The sequence below is a fragment of the Alosa alosa genome, chromosome 16, assembly GCF_017589495.1.
Source record: "Alosa alosa isolate M-15738 ecotype Scorff River chromosome 16, AALO_Geno_1.1, whole genome shotgun sequence".
Lineage (NCBI taxonomy): Eukaryota > Metazoa > Chordata > Actinopteri > Clupeiformes > Clupeidae > Alosa > Alosa alosa.
The window spans coordinates 29760915-29786611 of NC_063204.1; the positions used below are offsets into that span (position 1 = coordinate 29760915).

At 43.9% G+C, this 25697-nt stretch overlaps 1 protein-coding gene across 2 annotated transcripts; it reads right to left on the bottom strand.

Annotated features, from left to right (window-relative positions):
- Window positions 1-901: 901 nt before the first annotated feature.
- Window positions 902-19966, bottom strand: rheb (Ras homolog, mTORC1 binding). Of its 2 annotated transcripts, XM_048267095.1 has the most exons (8): window positions 19667-19963; window positions 14684-14755; window positions 10786-10853; window positions 10407-10489; window positions 6540-6596; window positions 6404-6451; window positions 3012-3093; window positions 902-1643 (listed from the first exon to the last, which is right to left on the bottom strand). In XM_048267095.1, the coding sequence occupies exons 1-8, from the start codon at window positions 19716-19718 to the stop codon at window positions 1551-1553; spliced, it is 555 nt and encodes a 184-aa protein (XP_048123052.1). In that variant the 5' UTR covers window positions 19719-19963; the 3' UTR covers window positions 902-1550. The 2 variants fall into 2 exon arrangements, with proteins under 2 accessions (XP_048123052.1, XP_048123053.1); XM_048267096.1 differs by lacking the exon at window positions 14684-14755 and having other exon boundaries at window positions 19667-19966.
- Window positions 19967-25697: the final 5731 nt, after the last annotated feature.

Consider the following 25697-nt stretch of genomic DNA (forward strand, 5'->3'; position numbering starts at 1 on the left):
TTAGATACTTTATTCAGAGATATTCATTCTATAGACACATTATATTGGCTGCTGCCCCCACTTTATAGGAGAAATCTGCAAGACTCCCAACCTGCATTACATTGGTATCAGATTTCTCCTCTTGACAGCAGAAGCACTCGATCGATCCAGAGTGCATCCATTAAGGAATGATAAAGCCATTTTATCAGGCTTGTGCATCCCTCTGAAACATGAGCACATCTTCATGCCAATAGGCCACTGACCTTCACACTATATTTCATCAGACGCAGATTTGACCTTAACGCTACATTCAAAAGTGAGTTAACCTTGTTATTACCCTTAATATGATTATAAAGCACACAATAGTTCAGTAAAATGGTCTTTGTTCATGCTGAATCAGCATGGTAAATACTTGACTAATTGTACTCGTAATATATACATTGATTACATTTGAATTACATAAAGAAGGTGGTTTGCCATACTTCAATGCAAAGATGGTTTGCAGATTAGAAGAGCAGTAGAAATAATGAAACTTATTGAAATGATACTAGTCAGAAATAAAAATAGCATTTTTCAGGGGGTTGGAGGAGTGTGCTGCGGTCGAGGGAGCTAGGTAGTAGACCATTAAGTGAGCCATAGCCAGATGATATGAAATTTCATTTCTGCCTTTGGTCTACCATCCCACCTTTTCAACACTCTGACAACATTAATTATCTATTCCTGTGTGAGTTGGGATAGTTGTGTGTGTGTAACAGTGTGACACCACTTTCAAGTGCTTCTTGTGTGCATTGCAGAGTGTAGACGCTTGTAGCTCCAGATTTTGAAGCGGACATGAGTCCTCTACAGCAGGTGGTATTCAGTATTCAGTATACAGCAGGTGGTATTCAGCCAACGCATATTCAAGGCTCCCAAACAGCTGGTGTAGTGAAACAATATGCTGCTTTTAATGATTACAATCAAAAAAGTTCAACAACATTCACTACAGAGAAGAATGAATGCTGGCAACTTTATTGGCCATAATAACTGTTTTAAGAAATACGATATACAAATTCATAAGAGGACAAGGGAGGGGAAGGGCTTTCAGGTAGAAAAGATGAAAGATGGAGAAGTAAGGCTCAAGATTCACCAGGTTTGGTTTGCAGATGGAGGAGGAGGGGGGTGGTGGCTGGGGCAAGAGCAGGGGGAGAGGGGGGAAGGGGTCCCTAAGCCAATAGGAATGGTTAAAATTACTCCTAACATGTCAACAGAGTGCTTCTCTGTCTCTTCCAAAATAAGAATAAAAAATAAAAAAAACAAATTGACAACTAAAAATAAAAAAATAAGTAGAGGAAGAAAAAAAAGAAGAATTAAATATAAAAAAACGATGGTTAAAAGAAAACGCTAAGAATATTTATTTAATGGAGGAAAAAAAACAGGCAGTTAGCCACTTCAAGTACAGGGATTTCCCAGTGTCCAGTGCTGTGGTGCAAGTCGGTGGGCAGGGGTCGGGTTGGGGCTGGCCACGAGGGGACGGGGGCTAGAGGAGGATGCTGAGGTTGGCAGAGGGGTCGTCAGGGGTCAGGAGGAGGGGACTACATCAGTGAGCAGGATGTCCTTCCTTGCGGGGCACCGCCATCTATCTTCTCTGCCTCCAGGATTATCCTTTTAAAGACCTCCACTGCAGTCTGCAGAGAGAGAGAGAGAGAGAGTTACATTTTTGTGATGCATTGTTACACATCATTACATTAATTTCCATATTTAATTATATAAGATAACCACTAATAAGAGCAAGACAGAGACATGCATTGTTTTCTATTTCAGTAGCTGGGTTTCAGTTGTGAGTCTGAACAGACAGCCCTGAGTGGGAACACTTAGAGTGCTCCTGACGAACGTCACACAGTTGTTCACTACTCCTCCCTTGATTAACAGAGTTTCCAATTTGATTTCTCTTCCCAACACACCAGATGGAAACATGCACAGAATGACATTTATTTAAGATGAATTTTTCATAAATGTTCTTAAAATATGCAAATGAGTAGGAAGGAACCCCAGTTATTAATGGCTATCGGGATATTAATGCTTTAATCACTCTGAAAAGAACCACTTATAGCATATTTTATTCAGTCCACTCAGCGTGAGGAAATGACCAGCTGTTGTTCATCTGGATCATCTGTTAGTTAACAGTAATTTGAGCAGATAAGTGAGTAGAGGTAGAGACAATGTGCCTCCTGTAGGTTAAAAGCAGAAGCAACTACAGACAGAATCAGCCTGTAAATGTTGGGAATGCCTCACCATCATTATTGATTACAAAATATGTTATGATTACATATAATATGATTACAAAATACTCCTGATGAAATGTGTTTGCATGCATAACTCATATTAGCCTTTAACAATGTTGCCTATAAAGAAAAATGACCCCACACACACACACAGAAATGTTGACGCCTTGTTTCAGCAGCACACACACATCCACCTTCCTATTCCTGCGACTATTGATGGCAAAACGGAAACCCTCTCTGCTCCATTAGGGATCTGTACATCACACAGTGGAAATTGGAGCTACAGCATTCAATTAGCAGCTAGCCCTCGCCAGCCGGCCCCTGCTCCCTGCTCACTCCTCTCCTGGGTATGGTGGGGTGGGCATGGGGAACAGACATGCCGTGTCCCCAAACAACCCTGCCTAGTAGGTACATGAGCATTTCTTTTATTATTGAATAAAAGAATGATTTTAGCTATGATTCCCACATGCATATGGATGAGAGCATAAACAGCAAACAGCACTCCATCTCAGAATAAACACACACACACACCGCCCTACATACTGTAGGCAGTCCTGCAGAGATGCAAGATGAAATGACTACTGTAAACTCAACAACCTCTGCATCAATCTTCCTTAACCTTGTTGTGCGATTTGTCTATCTGAGTGAGTTCTTCTATTTGGGGAGGATGGGAGAGGTTCACCCCAGCGTAGTTAAGAGAGGAGAGGGAGTCTGCCGATTCTGATGGCGGGGGGGCGCAGTTATGGTGACAGCCAGGAGACAGCTCATTACCTGGTTCTCCTTTGCCGAGGACTCCATGAACGCGGCGTTCCAGGACTCTGCCAGGGCTTTGCCTTCTTCACAGCTGATAACACTGTGAGAGAGAGAGAGAGAGAGAGAGAGAGAGAGAGAGAGAGAGAGAGAGAGAGAAAGAAAGAAAAAATAATGAAGTTTGATGGCACTGCAGTAGTTACTTTTGCTGCCAATTTATTTACAAAAGATGAGCAACACAACACACACGCAATCACAATCAGCTTTTTATGGTGGATAAAAATGCAATGTCCACTTGTGTCATCTACCCCCGAACATCCACAACTCACATTATCAACCTCAAGATCTTTACTTATTTTATGTCCATTCCAGTGCTTAACACTCCACTCTATAGGTCACGGCTCCGCTTCCATAAGTGCTAGCTCTGCTGGGCTAATGCTCTCCTGTGCATGCTCCCCTGCCCCTCCGGGTCCTCTGTGTCTCTGGAGTGACTGTCAGGGACAACTCATCCAGCGGCACATTAACGGTGCTTGGTGACTGTGGCAGGTTAAAGTGTTTAAGCATCGCCTATCGACAGCAGCTTAATGGAGAGATTGATTAATGGCGGCTCTGCATCACAGCAGGCGCTCACAGGCCATTTCCTCACCAAGCCCAGAAGCGGCTCAATCCATCCGGCAAACTAGAGCCTGGACCCAGAGGCCACTTCATACTGCTGGCCCAATCAGCAGTAGCCAGTTTAGCCAATCAACAGTAAGGGCAGAGAAACAATCAGCCAATTGTAAGCCAAGCAACCGCCACTTACAGTATGACACGCATATATGATTTTCAGCAGCCATGTTGTAGTGTATATAATGGATATAGGAAGCACATCTCATTTCCCATGTATCTCTGTCCTCACTTCCTGCATCCTTGTATTATTGTTCCTTGTTTCCTCCCCGTTTTGATTTGGGGGAGGGGGGGAGGGGGATAGGATGTAAGAAAGGAACTAAGGATGGATTGACATTGGAGAAACGAGAGAGACCCAATTTCCCAGACTTTCCACGACAGGAGGTTTAAACCTGTTCACGTCTAACTCTCCTCTCCTCTGCTCTGACCCTGTGCTCCTGGTATGCCGTACGGCTGGCATGCGTAGGTGCGTCCTGTTGTGTTGTGCAATAAGGCGGCGCCATGTTGCAATCACATCCGCATGCACACTGCAGGTGGAGAAAAGCCCTGAGGCAGGCAGAACGCTGGACACGGCTTCTGCTGACAGCAACAGCACCAGCAGCAGCAGCACCATCCTCTACTCCAGCTCCTCTCTCCTCCCCTCCCCACCACCACCAACCAGCCAACCACACCCCAGCCCCCAAGATGAAACGAGACGCCAGTGATCAATACTGAGAGAGAGAGAGAGAGAGAGAGAGAGAGAGAGAGAGAGAGAGAGAGAGAGAGAGAGAGAGAGAGAGAGAGAGAGAGAGAGAGAGAGAGAGAGAGAGCGCAACAGCTCTGTGCTCAAGTGCACACACACACACACACACACACACACACACACACACACACACACATTCTCATAAGCACACTTGTACATGGATGCACATACACATCCTGCCCATGCATGCACGCAAACAATTGCTGACTAGCAGTCACAATCACACACATGCACATTTGTGCAGGCACACACACACACACACACAATTAATTGGAGCTTGCAGCTTGTGCTGTCCATGCTGATCTATAAATAGCAGCAATGGCTAAAACACAGCAAGGCTCTGTACGATTCCCCCCTGAATGTATGCGAGACCAAATCCAAGCATGAGCTTGCATGTCAGCAAAGGTGTGAAGTATTATTTGTGGGAGTGTGTGTCTCAAGATGTGTCGATCTCATGACAACAGGGAGAACAGTGTGTGTGCAAGTAAAAATGCTATGTGTATGTATGTGTGCATGTCTCTCTACGACACACACGCACAGAGTGTGTGTGTGTCTAAATGCGTGAGTATGTAAGAGTGTGTGTAATAATAAATATGTTTGACTGCAAAAGAACGCATAAAAAGATTTCCTTTGAGAGACACTGAATGAATAGCAGCAATGGCTAAAAGCATACAATCAAAGCAGATTACCGCCCATTAGACCACTAAATACCACCAACTCCTCTGCTGAGTAAAAATAGTCAGGGTCTCTCACCACTAAACTACACACTTCTCAATCTGGGACAGACCATAATAGGCATGCAGGATTCAGAACAACCCTAGGTTGCTCTGGCAACACAAGCCAAACAGGAGGTGCTAGGGTCACCAGTGCACGTGGGATTCCTTTTAACTGACATCACATCCAGTGAGCGACGGTGATGGGGTTGGGGGTTCAACTTCCTGCTGGTCCACTTCCTGCTTGCTCTGATTTGTGAAGGACTATTAAAATGTGACCCATTTTATCTACGCCAGGCCTGCAGAGCTCCAGAATATCAGCCGGGCCAAAGGCCCATTTAAAGTCTGCCACAGAATGGACACTGCAGTCGCTCGGCATGAACAATATAACTGCACATTGCACAGCAGGGTCATATCCACCTAATGAAGTGCACATGCATCGCATCTTTCTAATATGTTTATTGTACTACATAAGGCGTCCATGTATTCATGTTGCATTGTTACGCCTCATCAATCTAGTTACACTAAAAATAAACACCTCAGGTGACTATAAACACTCTGAAAGTGTGACCCAGTTTAGCAGAGAGGGCCCTCTGGGCCACTGCTGAGAATCGCTCAGGCCAAATGTGAATGTGATGTCTAATGGCATGTAATGATCTGCCTTTGGCTCCAATGACAGCATGCAGCGATAGGGCCAAGGTCACTGAGCACAACTGCAGATGGAAGGCTTCAACACAATGAACTTCCCGCAAAACCTGTGTGTGTGTGTGTGTGTAGTAGGGGGATGTGAGAGAGGATCTCTGTACTGGCTCCCATGGTGGCCATAGGGAGTTGAGCTGGAGTGGGAGGGGAACGTGTGTGTTAACTCACAACAGATGAACTCAGAGATGTTCATTAACCATCGGCCATAAAAAAAAGAATTACAATAAAGCTTTATTACGGCCCCCTTGACGGTGATTGGCACAAGCCGAACTGCTTCAATTTATTATCTTTAAACCAACTACCCGAGGGCTAACAGAAAAAAAGCATTTTTTATTCTACTAATAGCCCACGTGAGACACATGAAGTTCAATGTACGTATGTATTTGTGATTAAAACATGTCCTATAAAATCTAAATGAGTTTGTGCCACTCGACGGAGATAACAGAGTTTCACGCCTCTCCCTGTCCATTATGGTTTACCCCATAATAGCAAGTGGATTTCTTTACATCAAGCCTCTCATATGAAACTAATGAGAAGAGTATAGACTTTGTGTGCTTCCTTTTTTACAAGGTTTTTGACACTGCACCTACCGTTCCATGTGAAGATCTTTCTTGTTTCCCACCAACATGATGGGTACTCTAAAAAGAAAAAAGTCCATTAAAACATGAGTTACATATTTAGATGACATTTAGATCACTGAAATGATGTGATGACAAACACACTTACTGTACTTTTCCCACCATGTCCAACAGTTTTTCGTGGATAACTTTTACTACTTCAAAACTGCAAGGGAAAAAATAATAATACATTATAACTTTAAAATCTGCTGTATCAGAATAAAATCAACCAATACACAAAAAGCAGGCTGTTCACAGACCAAACTATGCCATAGGGGCTTAGTGGGTTTCAAGTCAAACTTGAATTGCTCTTCAGAAGTTTCTGACTTTTGAAGATAAAAAAGAAAACTTTAATTCTTTGCAGGCATCCCAGTGAGCAGATGAAGTGAATTATTATTAACAGCATTTAGTCTTTCATTTAGCCCAAATAAAGCCCACTCACCCAGATACTTCAACCCCATCATGTGGAAATGAGTGATTTGTGTGTGCAAAGGGGCATTCTTAGGGCCAAAAGCCAAATCTGCGCTTCTGTGAGTAGTGTTGGAATATCTAAAAGCTGAACTGCAGTATACAGGGCGGAAGAACATGTTGGACTATGGCTCATGGTGACTTGCGGTATAAATACTAGTCAAGCAGAGCTTATCTACAGTTCAGGCAAGTCATTTATCATCAATCAATTCTGATTTAACAGCCTTAGAGAGTAATAGTGGTTTGATACTGATGTAAGTCCATTCATACAAGCTGATGCGAGTTACGTGTTGACCTTTCCTGATCAAATTATCTGTGAATGGGAATGAAACCGGGACAAGCTCAGGAGTAAAGCGGTCAGTGAGTCTAAACTACTGACTTTAGCTCTGCGTGTTAGACAAGGGGATATTAGCAGCCATCTTTCATTCAACAATAAGATCCTTTTAGGGGGTCCAGTGAAGTCATAGCCTGTCACAGAGCTAATTCTCAAACAGACCAGGCTCAGAAACATCAACGGCCAAATCTCAAGTGCACATAAAAGTCACGTGTAGACACATTCAGATGCTCCGTGTTTGGTGGCAGGGAGTTTCAAAGCAGCGGACGGATTCATGAGGTTACTGTTGAAGGGCCCGACATTGTCTGGGCCGGTGCCATTGTTGTTGGGTCAATACAAAGTCAATTAGACGCATGGTATCCGATAGCGGTGCACTCGATGACTCCGGCCTTGCATCCGGAAACTGAGGTCTCCTCGGTGTGCATTTCACCGGACTGTACCAAGCGGAGTAGCAGCAGGGGCGAGATGATCACTCCCCAGCCCACCAGTAGTTAGTACCACCCTGCCTCTTCATCTAGACTTTTAATGAAGCTTTGCGGGAGACTATCAAATGTTTCTCTGAACAGGATGAATGATATTGTTGCAAACTCAAACTCTGATGCTATTAGTTCAATTGACTTCATTAAATCTTTTAATTCCATTGGAACCTTCATTCCAATTGATTTGCATCTGAGGAACCCGTGTATCAGTTCGCCTCTCTCTTCTTAGACACTGAACTTAGTAACCTGATGTTAGATTTGGGTTACCCGAGGGCAGGCCTTAAGATTGGGTTCAGTGACTAGCCATCAATTTCACATTATGAGACACTGTATATCAACCTTAGTGGCAGCTGTTTGGAAGCATTAACATCAGATTAGTCTTATTTGCTTGTTATGTCCAGGGAAGGCCATTCATTTGCAGTGTCTCTACCCGCCAGACTGCAGAGTAATTACTGTATGTTTGTACGCAGCGGGCCAGGCGCCTGCGTTTGCCTTACTCAGGTAAATCCTGCAGTTGCAGAGCCAGCAACAAGACCCACAATTTCAGTAATGACTGCTCGCTGCTGCTTTTTTCTTTCTGCCCGTCCACTGAAGAAAAAAGAGAAAAGTAAAAAAAAAAGAAAGAAAAACAAATAATCCCATTGAGGCCCTAATGCAGGCTGACGTAATGCACCGAGGGTGGAGGGGCGAGCCAGAGCCATGAATGTCCAGTTTCCAGGGAATCTTTCTCTTGAGAAAACCATGGGGACTTAAAAAAAAAGTCCTTCCAAGGCTCAGGGGGATCGTGGGATTCCTCCACAAGACCATCGATGAGAACCCGCTGAGATGGTCAGCCTTTCAGTCTTGTTACAGCAAGAAGGTTCACAGCTAAATCTATGGTATGTGCACATACTGTATATATACACATGTGTGTGTGTGTGTGTGTGTGTGTGTGTGTGTGTGTGTGTGTGTGTGTGCCTGATTCTATATCTAATAGCCTGATCAAATCTGTAGATCAAATCTTAAGGGTGCTTCAATTTCATATGTGGACATAGCCTGGCTCTTATATGGACAGACAGAGGCATAGAGAAAAGTGGAGATGATAAAACCACTCCAGAGGAGAAAGTGAGAAAAAGAGAGATGACAGACAAGAGAGAGAGATGAGCTGTTAAAATAAAGCTGAGGAAAGTGGGTTAAAACACATGCATACGTACATGCACACACGCACACTGACAAGGCGTGAAAGCACATGGAGGAGAAAAAAATAAATCAGAAGCGTAAAATATTAAGAAAAAGAAGAGATGGTGAGAGGGGTGAGAGAGGGGATGGTGGCGGAGAGATATTCAGAGAGACAGAAAGCGAGAAAGAGAGAAGCCAGGGATTTAATTTTAATGTCATTTCATCTCCAGCTGATGCTACAGTAAGTGTATAGGGAGTGTGTGCATGTGCGTGTGTGCGTGTGTGTGTGTGTGTGTGTGTATATGTGTCCTGTGTGTGCATGTGTGTGTGTGTGTGTGTGTGTGTGTGTGTGTGTGTGTGTGTGTGTGTGGATCCCACACAGATATGGGAAAAGGCAAAGACCACCCAGAGAAGGAAAAACGTCTGTCATCTGGTCACCTCAACCATCTCAGCTGGCAGACAAGTAGTGGCAGGCAGGCCAGGGTCAGGAGGTGACCGCCCACAGAGCATTCTATATGTAGCGTACGCTGTGGACATGCACTTGGGGACACCGCTGTAGGGGCGGAACTGTGAACTGAAATCACCATGTCCTCATATTCCAAACAGCCTATTTCAAGTTTAGATTTGGGGCTTTTAGTCTTTACATAGACAGGACAGAGGAAATGGACAGGAAGTGAGTGGGAGAGAAGGATGGAGGTGGGATGAGGAATCGAACCAGAGGCCCCTGTGGGTGATCGGGATAGTGCCGTTTGCACCATAATTCCCCCATAGACCACACATTCATGAAAAGATACTGGATTAGGGTGGTAGGGGTCATTCATTTGAGCTTCTCTGCCTCGTCCTCCACCCAACAACCTTGACCGCAGTCCTCCACCACAGCAGATATGAAAGGTCCATGTGGCTCTAAAGGTGGTGTGAGGAGCTACTAACGCAGAGGTCATGGGCTTGACCACCACAGAACACACACACAGATGAAATGCCCTTGCTATATACGGCTTTTTCATATACCTGTGTGAAGTGAGGGATTTCAGATTTTCAGGATGGATTTTCAGATGTATACAGATTAGTGAACATAGTGTGCCAGGGTGTTTCTAGACAATTCTTGCTCCTTCATTTTCCACCAAAACAGAAAAATAAAAAAAATATGTGGGGGCTCAATTCTTCACACCTCTAACTTTCTCCCTTCTGGCACTGGGCATGCCCAGCCCCGCTTCTTTAGTGGTGTTCCTTCCTTAGACGTAGCGCTACGGGTGACATAGCTGCTGTGGCAGAATCTTTGGGTGAGAACACCTGAAATCATATTGATGACAACAAGGATACCTATTCCATGACTTTGATTTGTGCTTGCAATGAAAGGGAGGTATTGAGTGGCACCTGGCACAATTTCACAATCAGATTGGGCTGCTGGCACGAAGTGTCATCAAAACCACTGTGCACCGTCAGAGTGGGCACTCTTAAATCACACCCAGGTATGATACTGAAGTCTTAAAAAAGGAGTCTTAGAAAATGTAGACAGAGAGTAAAATTGATAACCTACCTTTTATTTGACGTAACAGAATACACCAAAATGTAACCATTGATGTCTATGGAGTAAGTCTGTGGAAAAATGGAGTATTCATCCTGAGGGAAGAGAAAAAAAATATTAAATCTGATTCTGTTTAAATTCTGCAGCTTATCCACACATCCGAATTAAACCAATATTAAAAACAAAACAAATGAAACTTCTCTCACTGCTTCAAATATATGCAGAATCATTGTTATACACAGTAATGAGTGCACCCTAAGCCCTGAACCAACAAATACAAAACTATAAATAAACAAATGGGCTTCAGTCATCAATCAAAATGTTCAAATGTAGTCCAGAGAAAAGCCGTGGCTAATCCACTATGTAGTGGTTATAGACGGAGCGGGCTTACCTGGCCTGCCGTGTCGACCAGCTGCAGGTGGTACTCTTGACCGTTGACTGTGATCATTTTTGTAAATGCTGTGAAGCAGCAGAGAGAGAGAGAGAGAGAAAGAGAAAAACGGAGAGAAAGACAGGGAGAGAAAGACCAGTGGGGAAGTGAGAGATGCATGGTCAGAAGGCGATCTTGAACGGACCATCTGCAGAGCTAAGCAGAAGAGATGAATCAATATGCTAAGTGCTAACGCAACGCTACAAGAAAAATTACACACTATTAGTCCATCAATCCTTTTCGTTTTAAAACACACTATAACAATATGCACTGAAGTCACAGAGAAAAAAAAAAGAGATTGGCGCAAATCTTTAAAGTAAAATATAAAAAGAAAAATATGTTTAAAAGGTGCCATGTGTAAGAATTGAGGTAAAAATATCCAAAAAATGAGCTACACGCATCAAAAGAATGAGAAGAAATAAGGGTGATGATGTCATTAAAAAAATGGCAAGGGATAGTGCTGCAGAGATATCAACCAGAATTAGCATGCTAAATTACTAGCCACAGCCCGACAGGTGTCATAATACCAGCTTCGGCCATGGGAGGCGGTATGCGGGCAACATAAGGGTAGACCAACTCACTTTCTGGAGGTATACTGCCTCCATCTTTTATGGAATGTGGAGTATGAATTGATTTTTTGGCGGATATTACACATGGCACCTTTAAAGACAAATATACCCTTGCGTGAACAAAACTTGTTGCAGTTCATGGGATATGTATAATGTATGGTTGAACGCCCAATGATTCTTTACATAGTTCTGTGAGGGCTGCAGGCAGGACCACCTCAAGAGGTGTTTAAGGGCATAGCCATCCTCCCTGGACCGCATCATCATCCCTCTGTGGCTGAGAGAAAATAGCCATCTGTGTCTGTGTGTGTGTGTGTGTGTGGTGAGTAAATGACGCTAATGTCATTACTGTGGACTCCAGAAGACTCAATGAGAGCAAAAATCACCTCCCTTCCTGCAGCCCCCGTCCTGCAAATTAGCAAGTAAAATTAGCAACAGAGAACTGCCCATTCATCACCGCCAAACAGCTACAGCTACAGCCAGCCAGCCAGCCAGCCAGCCCCTCTCTTCTCTACTCAGCCTGGACTCCAAGATCAGAGTCCTGCACTGCACTGCTCTGAGCCTGCTCTAACCACAGAGACCACGGAAGAACCACGGATACCATCCTCGTCAATCTCCCCCATCAAACCGAGAGCAAAATGTCACGCATCTTCAATCACTCGCCTGTTCCGTCTAGCATGGCTGACATGAGAGAGCGAAACGAACGTAAAGCAGAACGGGAGACATTGCTTCTGAAAAAAAAAAGATGTGAGGGGGCATGTTTGTGCAGTGGGAAACGAGAGTGCTGCTTTATTTATATATTTATTTACATAAAAGAAAAAAATTGTGATTGTTGTTGAGCACCCGGCATCACAGGAGTCGGCCGTCGTGATGGAACGGGAGAGGACGACTCCTTCTCAAATGTGGGTCAGAACGCCAAATGACTGATTACATATGCAAGGCTGCCCCATACTCCAACTGTGACCTCGCATGACTGACAATTCCACAATAAATAATACAAAATTATAATTAAATCTGTGCATGTCCACTCCTCATTATGACCACTCCACTCTCTACTTAAGATGGAGATCTTAAAGACTATATATACACAAACAATGCCCACTGTCACATGTTAATCCATAATGGCCATAATGACTTTAATAAATCTTGATTATGACTCCAAGCTGCTCCAAGTACCTGCTCCCTGGCCTGTACTGAGTGGCGTATTGGGGAAATAAGACGGGGCTTTTGAAGACACCACTCTTAGATGGGATAAATGCCAAGCTTTCAAGAAGGTTGCCCTTCAAATATAGGCACAAGCGCAGCTGTACAGGTGAAGTATTTAAGAGGGCTGCATTAAATGAGCACTCAGACCAAGAAGCCTCGAAGAGAGAGACAAAAACAGAGAGGGGGAGAAAAAAAAAAACAGACAGAAACAGAGAGAGGAAGAGAGAGACAGTTGTTCTGGGTGGCTCAGATATTCACGGTGGCCATTAACTTTAGCTAACTGACATGAACAAGGCCTCCACCATTCCTCAGCAGAGTTCCGCTCGTCTCAGCAGAGTTCCGCTCGTCTCTCTAAAGATGCAGCGTTCATTAGCCTCGCTCTCCTTCTCCCTCCTGTCTCATGCTCTCTCCCTCCCAGCTGTCTATCTGATGATCGCCGTCTCTATGTCCAGTCTGTCTGACCAATCTTACACTCTCCCTATTTCCACGTCTCTCCCCCCACCACCCCTCTCTCTATGACTCTTCTTCCCTATCTCACTGTATGTTCTCCCTCTCTTCCCATCTCTCTCCATTACTAAATTTCCACACTCGTCTCCTTCGGTCTCCTCCTATTTCTCCATTCGGCTCCTAAGAAACCTTCTATGGAAGCAGCATTCAACTATTCTTCCTCTTTTTCTCCCCTCCCTCATGCTCCCTTTCACTCCCCATAGTTACTAGGAAACTCTGGAAGAGGAAGCACATAATTCAAACAATTTTCTCTCCCTCTATCTCTCTCACTCTTCCCTTACTTTCTGCACCAGGGAACTCAATTCAATAAGCCTTGGCTTACGGGAGCACGCAGCCCTGTGCAGTGTGTCAGTACAGCGGAGTACAAATCCAGACAGCGAGGGGAAATATTCTGACGCACGAGGCTGCTCGACTCCGTGAGGCGAGGCTTCCGATAACCAACTGGCTCACTCGCTCCTTCCGCCAGGCGAAGATGACGTGTGGAGTGATAACGCGGTCGAGAGTACGTCACAGACCACACCAACGTCGCTGAACGTCATATCTGTGTCAAAGTCAGCACAAGGGACACGGCTGACTCCCTTCCTACGTTAAGTCAAATGGTCCAAAAAAGGTTTCGTATTCACGCTCACACATATTTCATGGGAGACATGGTCCCCCACAAGAACTTAAAGGCCTGCAGAAGATAATGAATATATGAAGGAGCCATTGCGGTCTGCAGGCTTGTTCAGGTGTATGGCCCTGATCCATCTGAATCACAGCATTACCTCATAAAACCCTGGGCCTGGCCCTTGCCGTCTGAGCAGGGACAACACTCCGCCACCTAAGCCTACAGATTTGGAAACAGGCAGTCAAGCAGGCTTAGAACACGGCATGCCAGCCGCAGAAGGATTCCATTGAGAAGGAGGGAGGAGGAAAAAAGGAAAAAAAAGACGACGAAAAAAAGAGACCTTCCTAAAAATAACGTGCATTACCTTTTGCAGGGTTTGTGCATGGGAGCACTTCAAATGCCTCAGGCCCTGGTGACAGACTCTCATTCACATAGTCGTTGCCCATGGGTTATGGCGCTCAAAGAAGTGATTCTTTGTTTTAGTAATATGGTGTTCTCATTTTCTTTTTATTTAAAAGCACTCCAAGCAGACATAGAGGAGCTAGTGACACAATTTAGCCGCCATGGTAACTGGCGTACACACATACAGTTGTCTGCGCTTGAACTCTGTGAACCAGGCCATCCGGTACATATATTTTCTAAATGGCTCCTTGTGGCTGGGCCAGGCTCCCCAGTAATGGCTAAGAAATGCTAATTCAGGCAGAGCGGAGTCATTGTGAAGGGAGAATGACAGAGACGCCGCTTGTATGTGTGATACACACTCGTAGCCCTCCGAGACTGCTCTTCAATGAGGAACCAGCCACAACAGGATTGCACCTGGCTCATCTCCAACACCTGGATTTCTGTGCCAGTGGCGTCAAGCTGAGAGGTGGTAGAGTGGGGTGGGAGAAATGGAGACTGCAGAATGGTGGTGGCTCGTTACCACACACACACACACACACATATACACACACAGTTCAATCTTTATACTTACTATTTTCTATGGTTGGATCATAAGAATCCACAAACTGGCCTTCCACAAATTGTATTGTCAAAGAGGACTTCCCTGCAGAAACAAAGCAGAGGAGAAAAGATACACCACTCATTGGCTTGTACAGGTTTTAATGTATAGCAAGTCAAAGAGCACTACGCAAGTGAGTGCATCATTTGTACACTACAAACTGTCTCATTATCACATCTTCAAGGGTAACATACACAGAAACTGTATGTTAAACACCTGTCTTACATGATGGAATATTCTACATGGATGTTTCACCTACAGGCAACCAGATTCAGCTTTAAAATGTGTAAAAGCAGCTAGACCAACATTGTTCAATTCAACAGAAACATTTGAGTAAATATGATGCTGAATACTGAGCATACAGTAGGGCCACCTTTCCTCTTGCATCATTCAAGAGTACCTGCATGTGCATGCGGATCAGAGTATGGGGCTATCTGCTGTCCACCCATGCAGCGAGAAATGTCCTGTAGCCTGTTGCTATAACAACAGTAAGTTCACACATCCAGGCATCCAGTGTGTGTGTGTGTGTGTGTGTGTGTGTATTTTCATTCACACACAGAAAAGCCCAGAGGGAGAGTGGTTCACTCAACAATGGAAATACAACTCATGCGAGGCGGAACTGCACATCGATTTGCTCCTTTACGTTGCCTAATGAATGGCAAAAAAAAAAAAAAAAAATTCACTCAATCTCCCCCCCATCCCTCCCTCAGCGCCTGCATACGCATCTCCACTTTAATATTCCCATAAAATATTCCACATCGGCAGCAGCACAGAATAATGATTTGCAGTGGCTGAGGGGTTTCCATGCTGGAGGTATTCAGATCAGAGGCTGATGCTGCTCCTGGCGGCTGCTGCTGAGCACCTTGGACACGGGGAGCCAGGAGAGCATGAGGAGCCATGGAGAGCTAACAGCAGAGTGGACAGAGACCAGGACCACTGTACTCTACTGTACTGTACTGTGCACCGTACTGTATGTTTTAATGAAGATGCATGGACATGTGCGTCCTTTTCCCTCTCTCAAGGGGGCTATAAATAGGTACTGCGACAGAATGATGGTGAGAAAGAGAGTGAGAGTGAGAGTGAGAGAGAGAGAGGTAAGAGAGTGGTGCTCGGGTAGAGTCCAGTGCCTGTTCAGTTGGCACTGTCCATAACCCCGAATAGAACAGTGGAACCCAGTGGGCGTCGTAACGATTAGCCTGCAGAGCGGAATGCCAGCTCACACGCCACTTGCTGCTAATGGAGGTTTTAACAAGGCTAAAGGTCCAGCAGGTGACATCAGGGGGCAAATAAGGAAGTGGCAATTTCGGCTGCATCTTTCTGCGCATCACGTAGGAAGCTGAGACTCAGAGAAAGTGTCTGGCTAACTGAACCTGGTGGTGAGATGGGTCTCTAGCAACACAACAGATTCAGACACAGGAAGCAATAGATATGGATTACCAATTTGAATATGCTCAGCCTCGCATACCGGCTAAGCTTCCTTTCCAAACAGCGCTCTTGCATTGCCATACTCCATGACCTGAGACGGACTAGGCAGAGATATTTTCATTTCACATAGCGCCAGAATAAACAAGTATCTGGTGTTTTAAAGAGGCCAGCTTGAACCTGATCCATGATAACTTGAGCAATCACAAAGGTGACATGGGCAAAAAAAAAAAAAAAAAAACAAACATCCTTATAGGAGGAAATATTGGGCAGATCCGTGGCTCATAAGGGGAGCCTTTCTGCTGGAGATGAAAGAGAGAGAAAGTGAAAGTGGAGATTTGGGCGAGGTTCAAAGACTCAGGGCCAGATGTACTAACGCTTTTGCGCCCACGTCAGGCGTATTTGTTTCGCAATGTGCGTGTAAAAAAAATCATTGCGAGGTATGTAGCCTACAAACAGGCCGCAATGATGTAAAAGCGCAAACTGCCTGTCGCGGGAGCTGAAAGTGGCAGATTGCGTTTGTCATGTCATGCATATGCATTCATGGGAGGATCCAGGGGAAAGTGGGAGTTTAGCGTAAAAAGATGGGAGGGGAAGAGTAAAGAGCGCCTAATTATGTATTCCGCGGTATGTATAGACTACTCCTGAAAGCGCACATACTATTCTGCGTCTAAATACTTCCTACTTGTAAAAGCAGGTGTTAATCCAAATTGCAGTTCAATGCGTCAATAAGAGAACCTTTCAAAGACAACAGAATCGCTATTTAGAGCAGTTTTTGTGGTGAAAGTATTTGTAGGCTACTACCAAAAGCAACCTCAACTTTTGTTGGCCTTTCGAATGTCTTACTTTCACTTGTCATTCACTTAAATTTTCCTACTTGCTAGATTTGACCAATCTTCCGTAGCCTACGTGCACAAGTAGTTTGAGTAGAACTACTGATCTTCATTATCTCCCTGCTTGTTTACATCTTATCATGTATGGTATTATTTCATGATGCTAAACGTTTGATTCTTTTTAATGTTGTCATCAGTTAACTTCATTCAATTGCGCTTGTATGTAGGCGCTGCCATTCAGTTGTGGATGTTCGTAAATTGCATTTACGATAAAGGCAGAGAAAGGCGCAGTTTACACTAAGGATAGAACGATTGATAAATATGACGGAAACTTGGGTCTGACAGCGTTCGCAATCTGCGGTGTGTCCATGACGCTGATAACGCTACGTTCGCAAATGTACATACATCTGGCCCGCAGTGCTTTCTCTGCATAACAGAAATGCTACTGTGTCCGTGTGAGTAATGGATACTCGACATTGTGTATGTGCGAGTTCCTCTCAAGGAAGTGGAGCAAGTGGCTTGACTCTGAAATTATTAGAGCATCAGGCTAGCTGATGTAGGCCAGGCCTGTATTTAAATCACAGCTTCGGGCTGTGAGGGCGCCTTCGCCTTGGCCTGTCAGTCACTCTCAGCAAGGTTAGAGTGATGACACGGTGATCAGATGGTGTGCATCATCGCCTGCTATTCTGCCCTTGGAGGAAGCATTGGAGTGCCTGTCCTTGCCTTGCCTTCCCACTGCTCAACAGATATCTGCCTCTGCTGTACCCACTAGGATAAATGTAATGCTTTCTGACTAAAGAGAGAGAGAGAGAGAGAGAGAGAGAGAGAGAGAGAGAGAGAGAGAGAGAGAGAGAGAGAGAGAGAGAGAGAGAGAGAGAGAGAGAGAGAGAGAGAGAGAGAGAGGAGAGCCAGTGTCAGTATGAATTCTATAACTCTATTCTTTTAGAACTTAAAGCATGGACATCACCATTTAAGTTTGATTTTGCCTACAAGTTGATCTTTTAGTTGATCTGGCACCTTGTCTCTGTACACCTTTGTTGCCAAGTTGCATCTGCAGGAGTGGACAGTGAAGACTGTGGTGCATCCAATGTGACTACAGGTCGAGACCAGCCTTCAAGTCATGGAGACCATCCACCCTAGAGGCGGCTGCTAACTCATGTGAGGCGTGATTCAATGTTCACACGCCCTCTGCACTGGATTTAACCAGCAACCCTTGTGGATGCCTGTGTGTGTGTGAGCGTGAGAGAGTGAGAGTGAGAATGAGACGGAGAGAGAGAAAGAAAGAAAGAAAGAAAGAAAGAAAGAAAGAAAGAAAGAAAGAAAGAAAGAAAGAAAGAAAGAGAGAGAGAGAAAGAACGAGAGAGTGTGTGTGTGATCTGCGACACTGGCCTCATGTTGTATGTGCTTGTAGTCTTGCTATGCAACACCTATGTCATGTCATAAAAAACACACTCATGTGTACGTGTTACACTGATGCAGGTGTATGTGTCTGTTACTACAGAGGTGTGCATACATAAAGGTGTGTGTGTGTGTATATCTGTATCACTATAACACACACACACACACACACACACATCATCTAACATCACTATCGTCAGGCTATTGTTACGATTTCAAGTACTACTGATGAGTAAAACAACAGTAGCTTATGATACACACCATAAACTACAGGCCAAAAATAGATTGTGATGTCTCCCATTCTCACGATGAATGGAATATTAGTGTGGTGTGTGAATGAAAATTCTAGTGAGAAAACCTGCTTTGAGTAGGCGCCGACTGACTGTTTCATAGGAAATAACGAGGATACGTCTTCGACTGTTAACAGCAGGGTCCTTAAACATGTATTCCCTCCTAGTCGGATGAGCTGTGGGGAGTTTTTGTCTTTGAACACATCTCCTGGGAATCACTACCTGCAGCGTTACCGTCTGTGGTGAGCCCGCCTCATCCTCTTTGGACAATTATGATGCAGATTCATTTGCAACACAGGCCCATTCAGGATATGGTACCATGCTAGAAGTGAATCACTCCATATATAATAATATCCATTAAAAGGAGAACAAAATTAAAATAAACAGTGACCGTCACTAGTTGTCAGTTCCTTAGGCTACATCTCACACCCAGACACTATGTTTATTGTGTAGTCGCGATCCTATTTAAAATGGAAAAGTGGTGACTTGGTGTGCATTGCGATTATTTTTCAATTTCCACCGATAATTGAGAAAACGATGCACTGTCCATCGTATACCCACATGATGACAACCTAGGTGCAGTAGGCTACCTGAGAACAATTTCGCATTATGTAATTGTGTCACTGATCCACATGGACCGCTCAGGCCTGGGAACATTGAGGACATGAAACCTTAACGACCCAGACGATTTATTAGACACAAGGTTGACACAAGGTTGACAGACTACGGGCCATCACGCTGTGGTATGTATTAAGTCCCCACATGACTGGTATTTTGTAGACACTCTAGGAGCTGAAGTCGTGGCCGGGTGACTTCCACTTGAGTGACATTCAGCTGATGCGTTCACACACGAATCAATGCACTGGCCATAGACATGGTTTAAGCTGTAAGCTTTGCTAGTAAGACTTAAAACTACTTACAATTACGGGTGGCGGGAAGAGTGGGCTCCTTATCAGTCAGCAATAAACGATATTTATTTTGTAAAAAAAAAAAAGATTGAATCGCGTACTTACCAACGGATCTGTATCCCAGAACAGCAATTTTTCGGGATTTCGGCTGCGGCATCTTTTTCCTAGCAGCGACACCACATCAATATCGACATACAGAGGCCTGTTGGACACCCCAGATCTATCTAAACTAAAAACGGGCCCACTGATCGGCACTTCACCCAACAAAACTCGAAAAATTGAATAAATAACTGTTATTCAAGCCAGAATTTCACAATTTAACGAAAAAGTAGCCGTGCATCTGTATCCTCTGCGTCACTCCCCAAAGCAATCCAACGTGAATTATTCAGCATATGCCCTTCGTTGATTGGTTGAAGTCACGCCGTTAGGAGGTCCTTTCTCTAATTCATCAGCGGCTATTGGAAGGGATTTATTCCTTATTTTCCTAGGGGGGATATCTATTGGATGTTGGGAGTTGTCACTGATGACAGGATTGGAGATACACTACAACAATAATTATAATGTGTTGGAAACGCTAGCTGCCATATTTTCTACGCTAGAGATGTTGCACATGATATGATGAAATTTAAATGATTTTTAAACCTGTGTTAAATATAGGCATAATAAAAGTGCGCGGTCTGGTGCACATTCAGTATCTCAGTCAGTGACCATCTTTGCGCATAATGGTCTTCGCATGGGTGTAACATAGTTTCAATTTTTAATTCACGACGTTTTAAACGACGTCGGTTTTACACAAATTTACAGTAGCCAATACATTCACAAATATCTAACTTCTCCTAATTTTCAAATATTTAATATGTAGGCTGCGTTGCAGAGTGTGACAGTTCACTTTCAAGTTGGCGAATGTAGCGACAATCCATTTAATCAGCAACACTGAACTCACTGAACTCGTGAGATGCCCTCTGCTGCCATCTGCTGGTATAATAAAAGGATCAGGATAGGATATCCCCAATCAGCCTAACCAGCATCACAATGAGATGAGATGCCCTCTTGTGGTTCAGTGAAAACTTGCAGTGAAGTGCAATTGGAATTGTGTGTAATAGGGAGCCCCAAGACAAAATAAAGACATGTAACCTTACATGAGATAAATATCAGAGATAATTACGTGTTCTCTCTTTTAGCAAAGCTATACCATTAACTGGGGTATTAGCTCATGTTCATTAGTTTCTTGATTCAGCTTGGTGTTGAACTCTCCCAACAATCTGACCATGACTGGCAATGAACCAGTTTTCATGCTAGATACCAGTCCAGTTTTCCACCTTCAAGTTTATTTATTTATTGGTTTCACTTTGGATAATATTGTGTGACAGAGGCAAGGATCTTCTGCACTCTGCAGTGACCTCACTATTCACATTCCCTTCCCGTAGAGGAGTCACATCCTTTATACCTACTCATCTGTCGGTAACTGATTTGTCTGCCTTTATGCATTCTTATAAGCCCTTTAAGTTCCTCCCACTTAGAAGAATGTGATACAAAGTTCCTGTGAAGTGTAGACCTCTAGAGGTTTTGTTGTCACTGCAGGAGACACCCAATGTGGTCGTACCCCTGTGTGGCGAGAGGCTGTGATTACAGATGCCAGCCTGACAAGGCCCTGGGTGATATATGCCATCACACCTGGCCAGATCCACTTCTCTCGGAAAAAAATGAACCTCCTTGAAAATCATGCAGTGTGTATTGCTGTATGAGACATATAGATGCATCTATTTGGCACGTGTTACTGTGTGGATCATGTGGAACTGTGCAGAGTCTTTTCAGCCCACTGCAGACAATTTATAGCCCTGGCAAAGACATGCAGGTGGGGGGCATGCTGTCCCGTAGTGGCCCTTTCATAAGGACATCTGCTATACTGCATCTACAGTATGTGTTGTACTGTGGTTTAGGCAGCTGCTTAGGGAAGTTCAGACCGACCTTTCTGCATACAAAGACAAACGTGTCTATGGTGTAATGTGGTGGGACATGATAGATAATGGATGCCAAGTGTCCAATGAGACTGAGCCCTCTGGTCATCCTGAGACTGAGTGTTGTGTCATAGACAGGAAACACAGTGGCTGTTTCTATTAATAGCACACTGGACGAGCAGAGCATGGTCTCCTCTGCTTCATCAGCTACTTTAGGGGCCGAGAGAAACACACTCCTATCTTGTGCAGACCGCTGGAACTCCAGTCACAGACGGAGGTGAAATCTGTGGACACAGGTGCCCATGCATTCATACATTGATGGTTAGTGACCCCTTCACTCCAAAGCGCTTTGGGTTCCTTGAAAAGTGCTATATAAAGGCAAGGTGTTGTTGAAATACTGATTTGGCCCCATAGACAACAACGATGGTTTCCTGGGCCTCTTGGAGTAAGTCTCAAAATAGATGCATACTCACTAGGCTAGTGACAAATGGTCAGAAAGGGCTTTAGTTTTTGAGATACTCCTACCGGAGGTAGAACTAAACCCAACAATGTTTTTCCTCATCTCTAAGGTCTCCCATATATGAAATGGATTCTTAGCTAACAATATTTTACTGCTAAGATTGTTAAATTAACAGATATTGTTATACACCCCAAAACCAAAAAAGAACTAAATTATAGCCTGTCCGTATTGGAGTTAAGGCATATAAATTAGTGCAGATCAATCACACAAGGTCTGAGAGCTTTGAAACTTGGCATGTTTATAGTCAGGAAGTTGCTTTACCTACTAGAAAAGACTGGATGTGAATATCTTGATGTATGGAATGAATAGAGACATGTAAACATACACCTAAAAGAAGCGGACATGCAAAAATGAATATCTATGCAAAATGTTTTCATTTACTTTGTAGCTGCTTTACCAGGGATTATCATAGCAACGCATATGATAGCTTATGGGAAAGGTGGGGTTGTACTGAATCCAACAATATCAAATATGTAAATATAGTATGACGAATCAGGGTGTTCTATCACTCAATGTATGAGGTGTCCAAAATGAAATAAAACGGAACACTGGTAAAATACAGTCTCCAAGTCCAAATCACATTATCAGTGGTGAGGAGAATGTTGACATTCATAGTTACATAAGGTAAGTGCTGCTCTATATTTACATTTAATAATGATACATTTCATATGTCCCAGTATTAAACAATTCATAGATCAAATTGAATCAGGTTAACATTGGAATGGAACACCTTTATTAAAATATTTATATTCACTTGAATTTTGTTTTGGTCAAGTCATTACTGAATAATGGAAAATAATATTGTTAGCTTTTGTCTGTCCAGACCAGCAGTGGACAGTAGAGCCTACACTGCTTACTTCACCCCTAAGTAGCTAAACAGTTAGTTGTAGAAACTACTTTCCCTAGCTAAGAAAGTACTTAGCCCTCTGACCAATGTTTCATGTATAATTCAACTTGATTTGCATTTCGATGAAAATTCTGAAATTTTTCCTTTTCACTAGTCTCTTGAATTATGGAGAATGTCTTACAGTCATTGGATCCAAAGCTTGTGGGAAACATTTTGAAAAGGGCAAGAAAAAAGATCCCTATGTCCAAAATCCCACAGTAGAAGGCCTCCAACGCATACTTACCCTTGCTCAGCAGAGAGAGAGATGGTGATGTCCATAAAACTCTGGCTCCATATACAAATTATATTTTCTCCAAAATCAAAGTTTCATATCATGTATCATGTATAGCGAACTCCTGCAGTAAGACAAAAATCAGTGAGCAGCAGCAAGTTGCAAATGTTGAGAGTGAGAGCACATCTGCACCAAGAAGGCTGAGTAGGGCTGATACAACATAATTCCAAATTTGGGGTGTATAACAATATCTGTTAATTTAACAATCTTAGCAGAAAAATATTTTTAGCTAAGAATCCATTTCATATATGGGAGACCTTCGAGATAAGGAAACACATTGTTGCGTTTAGTTCTACCTCCGGTAGGGGTATCTCAAAAATGTGGGGCCATTGTCACTAGCCCACACTGTCTTCTCACCAGTCAGGGTGTTCTTCAGATACAGGACAGAGTGCTGCCATAATAATGCTATGGCTATATGTTGGTCACAAGTCAGTATGAATATGGGAGGTGGGCCCAGAGGATGCTAAAGCAATCTTCACTTTTTTTATTTATTTCCCGTCCCTTTCACAACAGCCCATTATACTGTACGCAGGTCACTTGTGGGGTGTGGTGCACTTTGGGTGACCAGTGATGCCAGTAACGCTTTACTCTATTCTGACCATTTTTTCTGTAATGAGTAGCCTAATCTAGCTCGCTACTATTTCCAAACCAGTAATCAGATTAAAGTTACTTATCCAAGTCATTGTGCGTTACTATTTTGTCATTTTCCTTAGTAAAATATATTCTTTGCTTTCTTCTTGTCTTGGGGATTAACGTCATATGCTCATGTTTTCAGCATGAGGACAACTCGTGTAATACCATGCATGCAGCGACGCAAACGTAAACAACAATGGAGGGAGGAGAGTTTGTGTCAGCTAAACATGACAACATTAAGGTACGTTGTACACTCTGTGCTGGCAACAAAGTGCTGTCTATAGACATCCCAAGTCTCCCGAAGTTCTGGGAGTCTCCCGCGGTTCCCTGATGCCCGCAAATTAGATAAAATCTCCCGGAATCTAGAGCGAACAAGAGCGCGCACGCCACTACACTCATGGTAATCCAGACTATTTTAATTTGTAGTTTACCAAGAAGGAAGGACCTACAACATGCTACCAGAGCAGGGACACCCCTCTCACCCTTCTCTACAGTGTTCTCCACACTGAATGGCACCCTTGGTACAGTTGAGTAAAAAGTTATCTTGGTGTCACAATGGAAATCATGAGGAAAAATCCAATCTTAAAGGAAAGCAAATTTATTGTGAAATAGAAATATCTCATAAAGAAATAACTATTTTTAACAAAAAGACAAGTGGCACAATTATTGCAAACATTTAATATCCCTGCATTTAAAACATCTACGGCCATCTACGGTAATCTCCTATAACATCCCTTAAAGTCACGGAATACAAAGCAAAGGTTTTGAGACCATTCCTCTTTACAAAACCTCTCCAGATGGTCCAGATTCCCAGGGCCTCACCTGTGCCTTCTCCTCTCTGACTCACCCCACTGTTTTGCCATGGAGTTCAGATCAGAGGACTGAGATGATAATGGTAGAAGCTTGATTTTTTGTTCAGTAAACCATTTTTGTTGTGATCTGAGCATACAGTATGTTTTGATTCATTGACCTGCTAAATGATCCAATTATGATCCACTTTTAGTGTCTTGTGTTCAAGTTCTTCTTGAAGTTCATTATAGGCCCAGGCCCAGACAACATCCCAGGTCGTGCGCTGAAGGACTGCGCTGAGGAGCTTAAGGATGTCTTCACAGACATCTTTAACACTTCCCTGAAGCAAGCCATCGTCCCATCATGTTTCAAAGCTGCCACCATCATACCTGTGTCGGAGAAAACTGCTCCATCCTGCTTCAATGATTACCGCCCCGTGGCACTGACACCCATCATCATGAAGTGCTTTAAGCGGCTTGTCATGTCACACATCAAATCCATTCTCCCCCCCACCCTGGACCCCTTCCAGTTTGCATACCGAGCCAAACGTTCCACAGAGGATGCAATCTGCTCTGCCCTCCACCCAGCCCTCACCCACCTGGAAAAAAGAGACTCATATGTGAGATTGCTGTTTATAGACTTCAGTTCTGCATTCAACACCATAATACCACAACAACTCATCTACAAACTTGACAAACTGGGACTCAGTACCTACCTCTGCAACTGGCTACTGGACTTCCTCTGTCAGAGGCCTCAAGTAGTACAGTACGTGTTGGCAACAATATCTTAAGCAGCATCACACTAAGCACGGGGGCCCAGCAAGGCTGCGTGCTCAGTCCGCTGCTCTTCACCCTGCTGACGCATGACTGCACTGCAACCTATAGCAACAACCACATAGTGAAATTTGCTGACGACACAACTCTGGTGGGTCTCATCACCAAGGGCGACGAGACTCAATACAGGTTGGAGGTCGACCTTCTGACCACGTGGTGCAGGGACAACAACCTCCTGCTGAACGTCAGCAAGACCAAGGAGATTGTTGTTGACTTCTGGAGAGG

Excerpts from the sequence above, each read along its gene's own strand:
- rheb (XM_048267095.1), bottom strand. The coding sequence starts at position 19,718 with ATGCCGCAGCCGAAATCCCGAAAAATTGCTGTTCTGGGATACAGATCC. Across the intron at positions 10,854-14,683 it reads TGATCCAACCATAGAAAATA|CATTTACAAAAATGATCACA; the intron begins GTAAGTATAAAG and ends GCTGCTTCACAG. Across the intron at positions 6,452-6,539 it reads GACATGGTGGGAAAAGTACA|AGTACCCATCATGTTGGTGG; the intron begins GTAAGTGTGTTT and ends TTTTCTTTTTAG.